The sequence below is a fragment of the Alosa sapidissima genome, chromosome 13 (assembly GCF_018492685.1).
Source record: "Alosa sapidissima isolate fAloSap1 chromosome 13, fAloSap1.pri, whole genome shotgun sequence".
In the NCBI taxonomy this organism is placed as follows: domain Eukaryota; kingdom Metazoa; phylum Chordata; class Actinopteri; order Clupeiformes; family Clupeidae; genus Alosa; species Alosa sapidissima.
This window is the reverse complement of record NC_055969.1, coordinates 20,544,421-20,564,484: the sequence shown is the minus strand read 5'-3', so window position 1 is coordinate 20,564,484 and position 20,064 is coordinate 20,544,421. Positions and strand designations below refer to the sequence as shown.

The window sequence follows — 20,064 nt, the reverse complement described above, 5'->3', positions numbered from 1 at the left end:
CCGACAGGTGCAAACGACGTGCAATTTATGACAACAGATGCAAATCAACAAAACATGTGCAAATAGACAAAACACGTGCAAAAAGACAAAACACAAACAACTTAAGAAAACATTTCATCTTCATTTGACAACACGTGCACATCATTTAGAAAATGCGCTGCAAATTCAGAAAACATCTACATTTCAGAAACGAGCTGAACGCAATTCAGAAACACAACGGAAGTGTTTCTTTTACTGTCTATGGTACAGACAGTAAGGGCAGAGCCCGTCTCACTGTACCGAATTTTGGATGCAGTTCCACCAGAGTTCCACTGGGGGCGATCGCCATGAGTGCAGAATGAATGGGAGTCAATGGAGCTAGACGGCTAAATTGGTCTCTTTCACCTGATTGTCGTTGACAAATCTCAGATTTGATTGTAGTTTGTATAACTTCAACATGGGTTATAGGTCAAAAGTTGAATGAACGAGTACTAATGTCCTTTTGATTTCTTACAGGTTGGGTCGTTGTTGCACATAATAAGCTAGCATTGTGCTAATGAATGACGTCATTGACATTCACACCACATGATTGGCTCAATGTATTCACATGTCGACGTTTTGCCAGGAAGGGGTGGGATATGTGTAGACAACGGCCATATTGGCGTGACAAACTAGCCCCATGCATTTCTATGGAGTATCTTTTGAGTGCTGTGTCTCCACATTAGAAAGTCTCTGGTAAAGGAGAGGTGTTCATCACTTTTAAGTGCCATTAAAATGTTAAGATAAACCCAAATACTTACATTTCAAGCCAGATTTCTTTAAACAGGAGCTGTTGTTGTCACACCCGTTCGCCACCTTTCAGAGGTGTTCATCACTTTTAAGTGTCCCCCGGTAACACTTCCGTTGTGTTGTGGATTTCGTTGTGCGTTATTGAAATGTAAATGTTGTCTGAATTTGCAGCGCGTTTTCTAAATGATGTGCACGTGTTGTCAAATGAAGATGAAGATGTTTTCTTAAGTTGGTTGTATTTTATCTATTTGCACGTGTTTTGTTGATTTGCATCTGTTGCCATAAGTTGCACGTCGTTTGCACCTGTCGGCCACCGTAATTACCCTTTCAAGAGAGTTCCATTATCAGCATCATAGTTGGCCCCACAAGGCTTCCGTTTTAACATAGATTGGGAACCAAATAGAATGTTCAAGCATTGTTTTTATTGTTGAAAGGGTCTATATGTCTGACCCATAGACTGTATATATAGAACTATACAGTCTATGGTCTGATCACTATGCCCTATAAGGTAGAATGAAATTGTGATGTAATTGTTCAATTATGTGATCTGAATGAGCTGTGACCTACTAGGCCTGTTGGCCACTAATTGGATGCAACTGCTCTAGACTGTTTAAAAGGTTGCCTCAATATGTTGCTGCTCTTTTTTGCACTGAGGATAGTCTTCACTGACTGAAACGTTTGTACAGCACTTTTGCACTTTTTGCACACTGTGTTGCCTCAAAAAACTTTTGAAAAAAATCTGTAAAAAACTAAATAAAGTGGTTTAAAAACCAACCTTTTGTGATTACTTGTTTCTCAGAGGGCAGGTCCTAGCATGTAAGCCTTGTCTGCATTAGATTGCAATCTGTACCAGGCATTAACAAACACGAATGCCCTCGCTGTGCGTAAAGCCACAAAATTATGCTTGTGCTTACTGCGCTACACTCAAAAATTTATTTAGTCTCAAACGTTTTGACAGAAGTAGATTTCATGTTTGGGGGTTGATGAAGTGTGGACTAAATGCTCAATTGCGTCCGAGAAAACGCTAACCACGTTAGCAAAAATGACATCTCGACATGACTGTAGTCTGGATGTTATGAAATGTTTCGACGTAATAGCTCGCCCTCACTCATTGACTGATGGCAGGCAGCATTTGTGCAGGCAGCTACAGACACTGTTTTTGACGTGATTTAACATAATATTTAGATTGAACGGGTTGCAAAATCTGCATAAAATTAGGGAAGTGAGTACAGCGTTTGTAACCTGATCGAAAGTAATATTTTGACTGTGCCCAGGGCCCCTTACTGGTCCCGTGCCCCTGGGCAAGTGCCCAGTTGCCCTAATGGTTAATCCGGCCCTGCCCCCATGTCCATGGCCCCAAAGTGTAGCGCTGTAGCTGCCTGGTTGCTTTAGCTGTTGGATCCAGCAACTCGAGTCAGGTAAAACCAATCATTTTTGTTTTTTTTTATACCAAAATCATGTATGTGGGTCTACCTTTGTTGTAAATAAATGTACACATTCTTCCGACTGACATTTTTGATGTTTGCAGGTTGTAGGAGCCATGAAGGTGTTTATTATTATATACAATCTTTGATTATTATGAAATGTTAATAAGTAATATAGTCTAATGGTTTATATTTGGGTTACTTGGGTTTTTATATTTCGTTACCTTTTTTGTTGTTTAATTTCATATCAGTGTAATTGGGGGTGGTAACATCTAGCTAATTTAATGACAGGTGCACAGACACGGGTGGAAGTAACTAGAGAGAGGGTTAGTTACTGGGAGGCCGTATTTCTTGTTGACCGCTGTTTACGCTGTTATCGCTGCATTGCTGTGATTTTCTTTTTACTTTGAGCATGTTATGATTAAGTTGGACTACATTTTCAATAAACCCGTCAAACGCATCCTTGGATCTCAGCGGATATTTTGTTTGGTACAGCGCGTCAGACAATCAACTACACCCATACCTTAGCCTCTCAGAGACTGCTTTGCTTTTGGATACAAGTCGCTACACAGGTGTTGCTACTACCATTAACCACAACCACTTTCAATTTTGCAACTATAGCATCATCCCCTCTCGTTGCTGATTGGGCAGGTAATCTTCCGACCCGATGGAGACATTAGTGAACTATGGTGTTCCAGACTAGTATCTACCTGAGAGGAGATCTAAGAGGGTGTGGCTACTTGAATACATGAATAAAGTGTGAATCAGAGCCAGTTTGGGTGTTTTTTAAGACCTCCTTTAATCATTCCACTGTATAACGTTTCTGTCTGCATCCAGATCCCCTTTTTTAAAAAGGAATGTTAAATCCTTTAAACATGTCCAAATTACATAAGGCACAAATTTGGCACATGTTAATTTAATGTTTCAGTAGTGCAGTATGTGGCTTTGTGTATTAGGCATCAGGCTCGGCAGTTTTGCGGCCTATTCAGAGTGAACTTTTGTTGTTCATGTAAGTCTGTATGAACTGATAAAGGTCCTCTTGTGGCCTGCTTGATTGGCAGTAGAAGTCCAGCATAGTGTACAAGTCTCCTGTTGAGAGAAAGCAGAGAAGAGGTAAATACACACAGCTGAAATTATTCAAAAATATTTCAGTGCTTTTACCATCTGGGTGAGACCAAGCCACACATGTGATGAAGGTATGTGAAATACCACACAAAAGGAAGACGTTCATTAAAAGCAAAAATACAGAAGTTGTCCATTAAGAAATACTATAATGTGTCCAACCCAATATGACTATTTATGGATATTGCTTTTTGATGTTTTGTGTCTTACCAACGGTGGATTTGCGCTCTTTAAGAAGTGTGTGCATATTCCGCAGTCTCCTTTCCAGGTGTGTGTCTCTGAAAGTGAAGAACACCATGTCTCTCTCCACCACAGCGGCACTCATCATCTGAATGAGAGCTGAGGACACAAATTAACCGATTGATTGACCAGAAGATCCAGGACTAACACACACACACACACACACAAACACACACAAATACTTTTATTAAGTCAAAGCAAAGTCTTAACCACCAATAAAGCACACACACCTCACTAAGCATCTACAGAAATATCAGGCACAATATACAGTACATCAGCATCAATTATATACATTCAGTTAATGAACAGTATATTATATAGTACTATACCATCCCTCTATAGTGCAGTACCTTTGAGGATGGGATCTCCATGGAAGGCCCCACAACCCCAGTTTCCTGTGGCAACAGTTGGGAGTTGAGCAAAACGGCCTTCCTCTCTGAACCCAACAAAAGCCTGTGAAGGAAAACATTAAAATACAAGTTGTATGTAATATCATGACTCAAAAAGTGAATGTAAATAAAATAGGAGTTATAAATGGAGCCTAATCAGAATATTGTTTAAAGGAGGTTTGTGCAATTATGTAGAATTTGAGTTGACTTGAACTTCCATTGACTTGTATTTGATATAGTGCCGCATGTGGCACACTGTGGTATTACAAGTGAAGCGGCCCAGCGCTAGCTGGTTTGTATGCTAACTCCAGTGGATATCTTGGCAACACAGAGCACTGGCATTTGGACATAACGGTTGTTTCTTGACAATATGTTGTTATTCCTTGGTAACTTTTTAAATAAAAGAACTCCACATAGCACCTTTAATACCAATGCAGATGTTAGCAAGCCGAGTCATTAGACTTGATGGAGAGGCAGTGGAGTGACAAATGGTAAAGAGTAAAGCCTAAATACACTATGCAAAATATCACAAGAGCTCCTTCAGTCATATCATATTAATACTAATATACAAATTACTGTGCAAGAATAAGGGTTGCTCTGAATGCCATTAATATAATTTATCTTCATAAGCAAACACTGACCTTGTTCAGCTCGCGCTTAATTTTTTTCATCTGATACTGCTCCTTCGGATGTTTGAAGTTCAGAGCATCTATGGCAACTATCTGACGATGAAGCCTCATCCAATTATCTCTAATAACACACAGTTTTCAGAGTTTCAGGATTACAGTCAGACCTGCCAACCTTGAAGATTTTTGAATAATAAAATGAAAACTAAATAATTCATATTAGCTCTTTAGCACAGAAATGTACCCTTAGAAAATGCAAATAATGAAACATCACAAACATAAATATTTAAATTGCTAATTTATTAATATTCATACAATTATGGCGTAATACACTGAAATGTAACTTTCAATAATTTTTCATGAACTCAAACATCATGATAACAAATTCACACTTGCCTGACAGAAAAACATTACAACACTGTGCATATCAAGGGCCTGATGGTCCATTTACTGTCCTAGTCTACCGAAGAGTTAGATAAGAAGATACATATCCTTCTCTTCTTTGTGCAACCAATAACCCTGACACCATTAGCCTATATTATCATAATTCACGGAAGTTAGAACTGGTCTAAACCATTTCCAGTGAATTATGCTAAGAATGTTCGGCTTCACAGTGCAAACGCTTTAGTGAATTGCAGATCTACCTCCGGTGGACTGAGAGTGGTCCACCAGCCTCTTGCTATCAGGAATCTTAGTGATCCAAGGTCCTACAGCACCTGCAGGCTGTTTACATGCGCTTATGACATATGCTGGTCTCAATACCAAGAGTTCTTTTACCTTTCCAGGTTCTCGTTATGGGGTCCACTCCACTCAAAGCTACTACTGTAGCCTGTGTATTCGCTGTACTGCTGGGCTCCTGAATGGAACAGGAAATGGTCAGTTAGACTACAGTTCACAAAGTCAAAGCTCAAACAAATGATAAAGATTGTAGGTTTTTTTTGTTTTACTTGAGATATTCATTTAGGCGATGTCTTCATTTAGGAAATTAAAGGAGAATTCCGGTGTGATATTGACCTAAAGTGTGTTGAAACATGATACTGAGTGTAAATGTATGTTTCATAACTCACCTCGGCTTGTCCCCTGCACTCAGAAATCTGGCGCTAGTTAGCCGATGCTACCAACAGTTTTTCGATGGGGGTGCCTTGGGCCATGCAAATAAATCACTGTTTTACACCATTTACAAAGTAGCTCCATACTTCATTGGTAGACTTCCGAGGGCCTTGACATTTAAAACGAGACATTGAGAACTTTGAAAAAGCACTGGTAGTTTATTTACAAGACGATTTATACAGACTAGGCGGGTCAATATAGTGTTCAACGTCAAAAAAAATTGATACAAAAGGTTTTTTCATGGATTCTGGTACTGTTGGACATGCTAAATAACATACTAAAAATCTAGTGAAATCTGACCTTGGGAAAGGGGTCATTTTCAAAATGGCCACCAAAATGGCTGTCAAGAGGTTAAAATGGCTATATCTCAATTACTATTCATCATACAGGGGTGAAATTGATGTCAAATTGTGGTCATATTAAACAAGAATATGATTTTAAATGGGAATCTTGAACATGTTTCAATGCTCTACCTTTTTCAGCCATATATTAAAATCAATGCGTTTTAATACAGAGCAAATGCAATACAGGATTATGAACCATCTCCATGGCATGGAGGAAGATAAGACATGTCTTAACTGGTGTTATATCTCATCTACAGATTATATGCTTTCAGAAAATATATAGTTTAGGATGTTTAATATGTTTTCCCTGGACAATATATAGGCCAACATGTATCCGCTTTACACTAGATTTCAAGGCCGTAGTCATGATGTCAACATTGGGGGGGACCAAATCTGTGGTGGGGTCTGAGGGACCCCCAAACAGAAGCCCCCCCCAAATGTATACTTTAAAAGAAATTACAAACTAGAGTATCTTTTGATAACCTCTATATTACACAGAATGTGGTTCTTTGACTTATTACTTACACCTGAAGATTTTTTTAAACTAAGGCGTAGACTCATAGGTTTGGAGCCTAATAAGATTTTGTCCTTTAATTTAGATTTTATTATGCTGGCGGCTAATCACACAATTTTAACGTAGTTTGAAAGGGACAGGATTCAGGAATAGGCTACTAAGACAGGCCCCTCTTCTGTCTGACTCACCTCATGTTACCCCTGTATCTAGACTGGCTTCTGACAGAAATGATGTTTTGTGCCAACATGTAGAAACACTAGGCCTACCACAGCCTTTAATTGGTGAATGGAGGTGCAAATTCCTTTCTTTGGTTATTGTCCGCGATTCACATTAACTAGGCTATTATTAGCTAGGCTAACTAGGCACGTATTGTAAACGTCGCCACATTTGATCACGTTTTGCCTGCATGGATGCGCGATTGAGTGCGCATCTAAATAATATGCAAGATGCAACAATCATTTCTAAGAGAGCTATACACGGTAATTTCTGGCATTACTACAAGCATATGAATGCATTAAAGACGTGAAAGAAATGACACAGGCTTGCACAAATTCATCATTTAAAATGAAACGTTTCACTTTCGCCATCATTGCGAGAATAGGCTACGATATGGAAAATGTTCCCTTTCAGTCTGATCGGCTCCAAACATGTATGGGATTTCCTTAGCCTGTGCTACACCTTTCCAAGAAGTTTTGTGAAAATTGTTCCGGTAGCTTTTGCGATATTGTTGACAGCCCTACCTCACCGCAGTAGGGTGCAGTAAATGGAAGCTTTTGATAGCGCACGCCACTAACGAAAAACGGAAAATCATCAGGACAAACCACTCAGGGGTGTAGGCTACTCTGGAACCATAGGTCACTAATTTGTGCGTTATTTACGTTTGATTACATTTCAGATACGTGTTGGTTTCCTGTAGGCCTAGTATAGCGCTTTATTCTTTCTTTATTTTTCTATGTCCGAATATTGGGGGGGGGGGGGGGGGGACGGACGACATTTTGGTCATATTTGAATATTGGGGGGGGGGGGGGGGGGGAGGGGCACGTCCCCCTCAATGTCTATGGTGACTACGGCCCTGTAGATTTGTATTGTTCATGGCATGGAGGAAGATGGGACATGTCTTAACTGGTGTTTTATCTCATCTACAGATTATATGCTTTCAGAAAATATATAGTTTAGGGTGTTTAATCTGTTTTCCCTGGACAATATAGGCCAACATGTATCCGCTTATCACTAGATTTGCCTGTACAGAATAGAGGGCAATGTATTGTTCATGGCATGGAGGAAGATGGGACATGTCTTATCTGGTGTTATATCATCTGCAGGTTATATGCTTTCAGAAAATCATTGTTTGGGGTGTTTAATTTGTTTCCCCTGGACTGGACATGCCCAAATGTATCCACTTTACATTAGATTCGCCTATACAGAATAGAGGGCAATGTATTGTGTATTCATGGAGGAAGATGGGACATGTCTTAACTGGTGTTATGTCTCATCTACAGGTTATATGCTTTCAGAAAATATATAGTTTAGGATGTTTAATTTGTTTCCCCTGGACTGTACATACCAAAATGTATCAGCTGCACACTAGATCCGCCTATACAGAATAGATTATGTATTATGCAAAGTGTAGTGGAAGCTGGGAACATAAGTTGATTGATGTTATATTTCATGTACAGGGTATATGCTTTTATAATATAGTTCTGGCTGTTCTATGACTTTAGTGAACCATAACCCATGCATAGGCATGCATTATATATTTGTGTGCATCAAATACATGTTGGCATCTATCATAAGGGGGGGAGCTAATTAAACTTAATATTAAACTATATTTATTAGTATATCAGAAATAATTACTATATCATTATTCATCATCATCCATCATCCTCCAGTCCTCTGAAAGGAAGTTGTGCAGATTGTCACATTGTTCATTTTGACATGTTCCACAGGCAGCAGTGAAGCGTAATCCGTATCTACATTAACAGAAGAGTGTCTTGCCGAAATGCACACAGTTACAGCGGATAACTTTCAAAAGCTGTGAAGCTTACTAGCAGATTCAGTTGGAGGGAGACGTTCTAGAGTCACAAATAATGACGCAAGGACAACCTTCCTACTCAGGGTGTTGTGCCGTAATGTTGTAAGAGAGTCTGTGGACTTCCCACCAAAAAGTACAGCCATCACTTGGCATCTTAATTCACCAATCACCTCTGTTGTCTGATTGGGAGTAGTGAAGGCATTGGCACATGACTGAAGGACAAAATCTCCTCTTCTGGAATGCTGTCTTTTGCTGGCACCAAAGATCCTAGTGATTAAAGTTGACATGATATTTCAACTTTATTTTCAAAATGTTGTGTGTTGACATGTCGACTTTAAACGACATGTTGGGTTTGGCTTCTTTGTTTTCTTCATGTGTGGCCCTAATAGTCTGTCGTATGTATGTGACTGAACTGACAGAAAGTCGTGAAAAAAAGTAGAATGAAATTATGTCTATTGTTCTCTATGCTTTAAGTAGACTGAATTGGCAGCATGGTTGGAAAGTTGTGGAAAAGGAGGGACTAATTACAATTCAATAGATTATAATTAATTCATGACGTCTTGTTACGCCACAACCATCTTTTTAGGGTGGCATGATTTAATGAAGGATTGTGTGACATATATGATTCAGTGACCTCTAAATCTGATTAAACACGAAAAACATTTTGCTAGGCTGAATAATGCTTCAGATATCCCAAATTAGCTTCTGGTGGCCATCTTAAAAATGACCCCTTTACTGGGGTCAGATTTTACTAGATTTTTAATATGTTATTAAGTACATCTAAAGGTATCATAATCAGTTGAAAACCTTTTGTATCAATTTTTTTGAGGTTAGGTGTTTTTTTTTCATATATTGACCCGCCTAGACAGTACCTTGAGTAAGTTTACCGTTCGCCGCCATCTTGAATTTAGTCACGATAAGTCGAGTACGAATGAACAGGTATAACAATGGATCAGATTCCAAAAATAATTCCGTGGAAAGGCATGAATTCCAGTTGCTTCCAGTAGCAGCAACTGGAATCCATGCATTTCCACAAATTATTTTTGGAATCTGATCCTTTATCATACCTGTTCATTCATACTTGTCGCTCGACTTATCATGTGTTCTGTAGCACCTAGAAACATGAAATAAAAAGCATGCTGCCCTACGCAGCAACCAGCGGGAGATTCAATGTTGCGCTATGCAGCAACCGGCGGGAGATAGAATGATGCGTCGTGCAGCATCCGGCGTGAATGGGTTAAATGTCAAGGCCCTCAGAATTCTACCAATGAAGTATGGAGCTACTTTGAGCCTCGTAAATGGTGTAAAACAGTGATTTATTTGCATGGCTAGGCCGATGCCCGAGGCAACCCCATAGAAAAACTGTTGGTAGCATCGGCTAACTAGCGCCAGATTTCTGAGTGCAGGGGACAAGCCGAGATGAGCTATGAGACATACGTTCACACTCGGTATCACTCAACACACTTTAGGTCAATATCACACCGGAATTGTCCTTTAAATATGAGTGACACGCACTATTACCTGCTTGAAGAACCAGTCTTACCACATTACCACAAGACTCCCTGTGCAGCTTAGTAAGTTACTTTATTTTACATTTTACTTAGTGGTTACTTGTTTTACTACATTTTTCTTTACTTGTCTACATACTCACACACTTGCTTGGCCCTGGTTAGGCCTCTGACAGATGTGGGCAGTTTTACCTGTGATCTCGAGGCACTCATTATCGTAAACGTACTAATTACCAACCATTTCGTTTAAAAATTCTAAAACAACAATGTTTTTTAATACTTTAAAATAACATTTTGATAAATGAACCTTGCAGTTTTCAGTAGCCATATGTGTGTAGATTTGAACAAAATCTAGTTTGGTTCTTACCGGGGCTTTTACTGCCTGAAATATACAATTTTGTGTACCACGCTCGGAGTTTAGTGCTGTGCTGGTGAGTGCATATTCCCAACCTTCTCACGGCATATCAACGGTTAGCCCGAGAATTCTCAATTCAAAATTCCACTGGAGCTCCAAGCGGATTTGATACACTTATGATGTGGGTGCTTGCGTTTCTTTAGGAATCCGCCATCTTGGTTTGTATAGAAATTAATATTAAGTGACACATACACGTAAGAGGTTGGACATACGGGACGGTTGGTAATATGTAACGTTCCGATACCTGTGATCTTGAGGCACTCATTACCTGTGATCTTGAGGCACTCATTATCGCTGAGCTTCTCTGTGAAGAGTCTGGCCACAATCAGCTCCGGGTTCATGAGGAAGAGGATCTCCTCCTGTACCAGCCCAGAGCCCAGCACGCCTCCTCCCACCATACTGCAGGCAAAGTCCACCTGCACACAGTGACGGAACCAAACATGGCAGGACAGCCACTACCAGCACATAAACCTCACATTTCAATTAACATCTCAACCTTATCCACCTTTTTCATAGCTGGACAGCCGCTACCAGCACATAAACCTCACATTTCAATTAACATCTCAACCTTATCCACCTTTTTCATAGCTGGACAGCCGCTACCAGCACATAAACCTCACATTTCAACTGACATTTCAACCTTATCCATCTTTTTCAAGTAGAATACATATTGGATTTTGTGTGCTAATTACTGAAAAGCATGAAAACATGGCCCAGAATAATATATTGACAGTGGGCAGGAGGTAGAGGAGTCGCCCAAACAACCGGAAGGTTGCAGGTTCGAGACCAACTCACTTAACCCCAATGTGCCCCAATCTCCCGATGTGCAAGTTGTTGCAGTGGTGCCTACGCCATCGGTGTGTGTGTATCGTGCTTTGAATGCTCTGAGGAGTGGAAAAGTGCTATAGACCCTTTCAACAATAAAAACAAAAACAATGCTTGAACGTTCTATTTGGGCCCCAATCTACTTCCTCTGCATTAAGATAACATATGGTATGTTAAAAAGGAAGCCTTGTGGGGCCAACTATGATGCTGATAATGGAACTATAGACCCTTTCAACAATAAAAACAAAAACAATGCTTGAACGTTCTATTTGGGCCCCAATCTACTTCCTCTGCATTAAGATAACATATGGAATGTTAAAAAGGAAGTCTTGTGGGGCCAACTATGATGCTGCTAATGGAACTCTCTTGAAAGGGTCCATAGAAATGCAGTCATTGTTCAACACACTTGCCTGCAACATCCCTCTGCCCTCCTTTTCAATGGTGCCCTCAGACGTTACACGGACATTTCCCAGGTGTTCGTTCCGCCTAAGGCAGTAAAGAGCAAAGTTAAGAGACGTGAGAGATGAGTGGTGCACTTTTTATGGTGACAACAGAAAAGAAACACAATGTGCTAGCATGTGTAAATACAATAATACATGCATGGGAGTTGGTGTGGAGGCTAATATTAATAACGTTAAAACGTCTCAGATCGTGTCCTTACTGTCTCCAGCGGGGAAGTTGATGATCTGGGATGAAACATCTCTGAAAGGTGACCAGCCCCTGTGGCCGAGAGCCTACCACAAAGAGAACCGATATCAATGTGATTGGTTAGGCTGGACCAAATCAATGTCTGTCACAATGTGAGTGTTGGAAACGTTTCCCAATCGTGAGTCCCCAGACTCTATTGATGAAGTGAATGAGTCTGGTTTCAACCAGGCTATTGAAGTTACACATTCAGACTAAATATTACATTATAACAGTTACTGCCACACATAATACTGTTCATTCAAAATGACACAAGAGTCACGTAATAATGGTACCTTACTTTGACAGGTGACAGTGTTGAAATAATGCACGATGGCTCTCAGTTTCTCCATTGTGGTTTGAGAAAAATTACCAAATAAGCTGAAATTTGAAAAAAAAGGTATAAATTGAGAAATTATCTCTCATGGAAATGATTTGAAATAGTCAGAATGACCAAGAGTTGTAATGGCCTCTGTGAACATGTCCTTTTGTGTCATCATTGTTTACAGAATTTTGTACTAATTATTTGTTATGTCATAACTTTTTCCTTTTTATTTAACTGCACAAAGCAATACAACTATGGTCATCCTCCTACGTAGTTGTATTATGAAATGACTACAATACACTGAGAAATGTGCATGCGTGCGTGAAAACCTGCTGAAGTTGATGGTAGGGTAGTTGCTGTATTCTGCGTTCTTAGCAGTGGTGTTGCGGTGAGGGAAGGTACAGAAAAAAGCATTGGCCAACAGGGTGGCGATCTGGATCTGGGAGAGAGTGATGGAATAGCTACTACCCTGCTTAAGCAGAGGAAGGCCCTGTGTGGAAACCACAAAAAAACTTGAATAGGACAGAGTTTACGCAGAAACCCACCCAGGCCAAATCCTTAACAGGATACACTTTAAAAGCACATAGACCCCCAAGCCAAATCCCCATACTAATGACTCTTGATGCAAGGCTTGAGATGAAATCTGAGTGTCCTAAAAATGATCGGTTTGTCTTGACTACACAAATAATAATTCAATGTAATACAAGATACCTATAACATCCTTGCACACTACAAGATCCATATAATATAGCCATCATAAAGCACCATAAAAGTATATATTCATTTGCAAACTAGAAATAAATCACTAATTTTCTTCAACTTTTTAAATAGAAAAATAACATCCAGGAAGTAGATATAATTTGGTGTCTTACCCTCTGAACATTTTCTGTCAGCTTTAGAGCCAACTCTGCCATTTTGGGAATGACCTTAAAAAAGATCTCTTTCTCTTCTCTCGGAATTTTCTTAAAGAAATATATATGTGAAACTTAAGGCAATTATTCATAAATCATCAATTAATAAGAACTGTAATTAAGGCAATCATTCATGAATCATCAATTAATAATATTTTTAATGTAAATAAAACAAATTATTTTAGAGAATATTTGTGATGCTTGCAGAAACATTCTTTCTCTTGTTGGTGAATGCATTTGATCAGAATAAACTGTCTTAAATTCAACTGATGAAGGAGACAATAAACGAACAATAATAAACTAACTAAAATAAACTAACAAGATCTATAAAAATAACAAGATCTTTAATTGTTCCAAAATTGCTACCTTCTTGTAACATTTTACATACATGGTTTTGAGAGACCTCATATGAGAGATTGTCATAAATCTGAAAACAGTAGGCCTACCTCTACGTATTTCTGAAGTCCTTCGAAGGACCAGGAGCTGTACTGTGGGTTATACGACTTAATGACTTTCTATAATGGCAAGAGACACACACAGAAATATGTTGGTACAACAAAACTGCTTTTGTTTATAACTGTTTTTTCCAAAAACACAATTGTACAGGGGGTGAATTTCTACATTGTGGTATGGGGATGACCCTTTGAAACAGATGTGGGTAACCGAATATGTATAAGTTTATATCCCTCTACTCTCTGTGCAAAGTAAGTGTTTTATAATGTTGACAGGCTATAGATCTGTTAGCTATGAGCCATGAAGCGGCAGCATTGATAATGTTCACTAACAGAGAGGGTTCTGTTTAAATATGTATCAGTGTGACTCGTTTTCTATGTGACCTGTCCCATCTCTTTGTATGACATTCAGATGGGATGTTAGGATAATTGGACTCCACCCAGCCCCCTACAATGGCTATATATACCCTTACCCTGCATCTGTCGAAGACCTGAGTGGTCGAAACGTTGTGTAGGCCTATCACCCACCATTAAAATAGGAGCTTTAGACACAGTGTGCGGATATCTTTTCTTTTGTTTTTCTACATAACTCATCCATTAAATTATGTTAAACCATTACGTTATTCTTAACTAATAAGTATTTTCTTTTGTCATATTGTTACGGCCGGCTCGAGACCGTACATAAAAGAGGAAGGAGGACAAGGTGGTGTGGTCAACCAAAATATATTTATTTAAAAGTAATTATTAAATATTAAATTACTGCAGTTCAAAAGATATGTCGAGGGGAGAAAATAGAATGTATGTAAGTACGTGGATGTAATGCAAGCGTCAATATGATGTTGCAAAAGAGTAAAAGATAGAAAGAGATAAGGTGCCTGTGGTAGAGAAATCAATGTGTCTTCTAATCAGAAATGTGCCTAACCCAGAAGTGACCCAGCAAGAAAGAGAGACAGAGAGAAACAGCCCTGTGTATAGGCCAACCCATTAACCCAGGTGTATAATATTAACCAATTAGTTGAGCCAAGACAGCACTATCAGTGTATTGGCTATGCCAAGCCTGCAGAGGGCACAGGGGGTCGTAACACACATACATAGAGATACTATTGTAAAACGTATAGTGAAAAAGCATTAGTTGCTTAATGTCTTCCTGTGCAGTGGTGTCCTGAGGGAAAATTTGATGATGGAGGTGTGACTACTGTTGGCTCTGCATTCATGAATGTAAATGTTATAGCAGAAAGCTCAAACGCAGCCTTGGGGGGCACCTGTGCTGATGGTTAATGTGTCAGATGTCAGACCAGTCCCAGAATCCTCATCTTTGTTGTATGACGATTATGCATGATAATGTTCTATACATATTTGACTTTGTGCAGGGTAAAGGGCGCTATGGTGCTGAATTCTAAACTATAGTCAATGAACAGCATTCTCCCATCACACCCCCCACACACAGTCTGGTTGGAGATGGCATCGTCTCTGGACCTATAGACCTCTGAAGTTCCCCTACAAAAAAGCTACCATCTTTGCCCATATATGGAGATCCGGTATCTTGAGCTTTTTCCTATGGGGAAAATGACATGGGGATTTGGAATTATCACATCTGTTAAACTCTTGTGGGGACAACAAAATCGGAAAGGCCAAAGGACAAAAGTGTGTTTGGGAAAACGTCTGCATTTCAGACTTTTTCGTCCCCGCAAGAGTTGTGATAATTCAAAATCCCCATGTTATTTTCCCATAGGGAAAATCACCAGATAACGGATCTCAAAGATGGCAGCTTTTTTGTAGGCAAATTTCAGAGGTCTATTGGCTCTATGGGTGCATGGGAGGGGGTCACAGGAGCTTGACAGGGATGAGGAAATGAAGTTCTTCACAAGTTTCTTGAAACATTTAATTAATGTCAGGGCCACCAGGAACTAGTCATATGACCGGGCAATAGTGATTCATAGTTATTTATAATTGTTAGTTATGGATGCAATATGAATAAACCAGGGAAAGCCAAGATGGCTGACTGCCACAATTTAAGATGGACTCCAGTCTTTAGACATTTGGGGTGTGAGTTTGACAGCGTATTTTGCCGACAGTGCATCCCCACACAGTTGTCAGAGTCAGGCCGAAGTTAATTAATAAAAGCTAGATAGATGGATCAGAATTTAACACTGGTTGCATGTGATTAGTTTATTTAATTTCACTTCACCTGATAGGTGTCGCCCATTTCCCAGTCCCCGTCTTGACGTAGCTTCCCGCTAACTATATCACCACCGAACTCGGGCCCTTGGTCACTCTTGTATGTCATACTGTCTTACCTCAATATCAGCCACAGTCATTGAGCCTGTTCGAAGCTTCTTCAGTTGTTTAGAGATGGCGCTCCAACGCGACTGTGTCTCAATGTTACCCTGATGTAGACCACAAGAGATAAAGAGTAAATAGGCCTATCAGCAACTTCATGGAAAACTAAAAATACAAAACTGGTCTTTGACAGGCCATACTTGGATGTTTATCAGAGTGATTATTGGAGCAACTCCTGTCAAAAGCATGAAATGTCAACAAGACCAAATACTGGACAATTCAAATAACAACTGGAGGAATGGTTACTACGAGCAGTTAGCTGAATTTAAGAGCAGTGTAGTCTTTAGGGATGAACCCATTGTGAAATTCTGACCCGATAGGTTTAAAATAACAATTTGGCTGAAAAACTATACCAACATGTTCTGTTTGTTTGTTTACTTTCTTTACTTTGTCCCCTTTATTTACTTTGTTATACACTTTATTGGCAAGTAAACCAAAAAATCATTACAAAAAATAAAAGAACTATTTTCAAGTCTTTCAATACCAATGTTATCGCTAGTAATGTTTCTTAGCTCTATGGAGATGAAGGAGAGAGCATTTGAACCACTGGTCAAACCTTGGAAAAATGCTTCTCCTAACATATATGTATTTTGGCCACAACTGGATTTGGATTTCAGAGGTGAGAGGTTTAGCCTACACAACCTACAAAAAAATATTTTACACTGCCTTTTTAGATGAGGATATTCTATCAACAAGGAAAATGCTGAAGAGCCATTACCAAAAACGTGGACTTTGTTTTGAAGATGTTTTCGTTGGCATGTGGCATTTTCACATGCAAGGCATCCCACAATGGCGTTCCATGCATGGCTTTCAGTTTTTTAGTATTTCTAAACTCATTCACCTGTAGAGACAGACAGATATAAAACAGGATAGGAAACTAACCTGCATTTTATTCAGTATTGACCTTTTTGAACAATGTAGTGTTGCTACAATGAACAAAACTTTAAGATTAATTTGCTAACGTTGACTGGATGCCATTTTAAAAAGACTTTAAGAATAACATCAATTGTTCAAATCCTTTACAAATTGGCAAACCACTGCAAAACATCCCATGAAAATGACTTAGCCTACATCTATCAGTATGATGTGGTCTGCGCTGTAAAATAGCGAGGCTAGTTTTACGTTGCAGTCCTTAACCGTCCTGGTATTCCATCGGGGTGCCTCCCTGATGCTCAAGGAAGCAGCACCTGAGGTCCCATGCCACTTGTTGTCTTCTCTGCCTCCTGAAGTCCCTTCATCAGATCTACCCCTGTCATCAGAACCAGAGGCGCTTGAAGGTTTGGGTGTCTCCCCAGTTATTCCAGAAGCAGCACTTGAACCCTGTTGCCACTTGTTGTCCTCTCTGCCTCCTGAAAACCCGTCCTTTGCTCCAGCTGCAGCTGCAGCTGACCCCCTCCTGGAACCAGAGCCAGAGGTACCAGCTGCGCTAGGCCCCACAGTTGAAAAGTCAATTAGGTTTTTCTCGGGGTCGTGGGCTGTCCTGCTTCTATGCTGGTCCGAGCCTTGCACATCCTTCTCGCTTCCACCGGAGTATGACCCATTAATACAGGATCCTACCCCGGAGCTATCATTTTTCCTGGCCATCTACACAAAACATACAGTGGGAAGATATGAAGTTTTTGTCCTGCCACTTTACCCAGTAATTTCATTTTCTGTATGCCAAAAATAATAATGCTTAGCGTAGGCCTACAAGTTGCTTTATCTTTTAACCAAGTTGTTATGGTGATCGGGTGATGCTATACGTTTCTCAGGTACCTCCCAGCTGAATCTGTGCAATTCTATGGTGGATTTGGATATTGTCACTAGGGTTGCCAACCGTTCCGTAAAATACGGAATCGTCCCGTATTTGCAAGGAAAAATATGTGTTCCGTATTGAACTGATACGGAACGCATTTTGTTCCGTATTATTGAGAATCAACTCGTGCAAATCCATGACAGATCAGTATTATAATTTAGACTATGAACGAAAAATACACGATTTGTATGAAATAACAAACCTCTCAGTTTGTCTGTCATCACTATCCCAACAGAGAATGCACTTTTCATTTGAGCCACTGCGAGTCACGTATATTACGCTGATAGCGTAGCGTGAGATGACATGTCTTGTCATGAATTTTACAGTGCATCTGTGCAAGATAAACAAATAGGCTAGCCTACTTGCTGCAGAGACAGAAAAAAGCCAGAAATAAAATAAGGCTTCACCAAATTCAGAGCTTTTGGAGCAGCTTGCTATGTTCAATATATTTTTTTCTATGACAGCATATCCACCAGCAGTTTTCAGAGTTATTTGGTTTGAGTATAATAGGCTACAAACAGTTATTTCTTTATCAAGTGTTTTTGCATCGAAATGATTCTTGTTTTGCACCAGATAGAAAATGAGTAGGCTAGTGGCTATAGAATGTAGTACATTATGTACGCATTTTAGTAAATAATAGCTCACAATTTTGTAAAATGATGCACTATTTAGTACAATAATACATACATAATTTCAACCCCCCCCCCCCCCCCCCCCACTAACTGAAGTGGATGCCGGTGTACTGAAGTGTATTATCGAACCCCCCCCCCCCCCACTAACCCCGTTCCTTATTTTCATATCAGAAAGTTGGCAACCCTAATTGTCACATAAACAAAGATGTAGCCTACTGTAGGTTACACTTGAAGTAGGCTATGAGAGACCATCGAAAAATAGAGTAAGTTCGTCTGCTCATGCATGAGGTGCAAAGATGTATGTTTCTATGCAAAAACAAGAGATAGGTGTTAGGCTCTGAGTGTCTGTTACCGAAAGAGTTAACATTAATCCTCTTAATTTTTAACATTTTCTTATGTAATTACATTAGCTAGTATATCAGCTACAGTTTCGTGTCGGTGGCACTTAAACTTTTGTTATGTGGTTGCTCAGACGTAACCTAATAGCATATGATATCGGACCACCCCCTCTATTTTCAAAAGGTCTAATGTTCTTCATTACACGTTTGTCATTGCCTATGTAGGCCTATACGGAATATACTCTACGTTTAGCCTATGGGATAGGCTATGGCTAGCCTAAGCTGTGTAGCCTGGTGCAACGTTTTCAACCAAATCGAAACTAAAATTCCTTAAGATGGAGTAGGCTAGTCCTTCGTCAATACAACATTTTGCGTTAAGCTCGATCGACCGCCATCCACTAAAATGACATTATGCTACTCACATGGTCACTGATCACTACAGAAGATGATGAACGATTAATGATTTTGAAGTTTTGTCCAACGCTAGGCAGGGAAGCCTATAGCCTAGCTTCAAGGTGCACTGTCAGACAAGCCATAACCGAATGTGAAAGTATATGGAACGCATCTAGGAGTTGCTGAAAGCGCCCTGGTTGCACGTTGGTCATAGGCGGCGCCCAAATAATCTTTTGCCGGAAAGCGAGACAGCGGTGGTGGTCATAGGGTCAGGGTTAACTATAGGCTACAATCGAAACATTGTATCCGTTTGTTTTAATTAGGCTAAGCAAAGTGAACTGTTACAATTACCTCGGTTTTCCCTAGCCTGCATCACATTTAGCTCACAGCTAGATTACAGATTCCAACTTTTTTTTTTTTTACATTTCCACTTTTTAACGTCAGAAATCAATGCCCCCATCCTCGTTTGATAATTGAAGCAGAAGGCTACTTCCTCGATATATAGATTGGAAAACCCGTTGATTACATGTAGCCTACACTTAGGCTATTTAATAGTTACCTTTATAAAGTGTTTTAGTCAAATGTTTTCATCTCAAGACCTCGACAACAATGACGACTGACAAGTTTTCACATAACATGAAAATCACATTTTTGACACCACTAGATGGCGTGTGAACTCTGTGTTATCGCAATGGCGCGGTGTTTTTGTTATTAACAGAAAGTGAGTGCACATTGTGTTCAAACAAAGTGGTAGGCATGATAAGTAGCCTAGACTATTTTTTCACATGAACCCAGCTTTATCCGTTTGAATAGTAGGCTCCATTTGTGAACAAAACCAGATGTGACTGAGCCCAAGCGGCTTCCTCCCATAGCTTAG

General features: G+C 39.7%; 1 protein-coding gene across 4 annotated transcripts; it reads right to left on the bottom strand.

Annotated features, from left to right (window-relative positions):
- Positions 1-2,966: 2,966 nt before the first annotated feature.
- pargl (poly (ADP-ribose) glycohydrolase, like) lies at positions 2,967-19,813 on the bottom strand. Of its 4 annotated transcripts, none has more exons than XM_042058791.1 (16): positions 19,747-19,813; positions 17,101-17,613; positions 16,748-16,870; positions 15,987-16,076; positions 13,684-13,752; positions 13,199-13,288; positions 12,656-12,816; positions 12,303-12,382; positions 11,979-12,051; positions 11,728-11,803; positions 10,761-10,908; positions 5,347-5,425; positions 4,585-4,693; positions 3,905-4,007; positions 3,525-3,653; positions 2,967-3,281 (listed from the first exon to the last, which is right to left on the bottom strand). In XM_042058791.1, exons 2-16 carry the CDS (start codon positions 17,611-17,613, stop codon positions 3,178-3,180), a joined length of 1,947 nt encoding a protein of 648 aa, XP_041914725.1. In that variant the 5' UTR covers positions 19,747-19,813; the 3' UTR covers positions 2,967-3,177. The 4 variants fall into 4 exon arrangements, with proteins under 4 accessions (XP_041914725.1, XP_041914724.1, XP_041914726.1 ...); XM_042058790.1 differs by lacking the exon at positions 19,747-19,813 and adding an exon at positions 19,217-19,389; XM_042058792.1 differs by lacking the exon at positions 19,747-19,813 and adding an exon at positions 17,720-17,804.
- Positions 19,814-20,064: the final 251 nt, after the last annotated feature.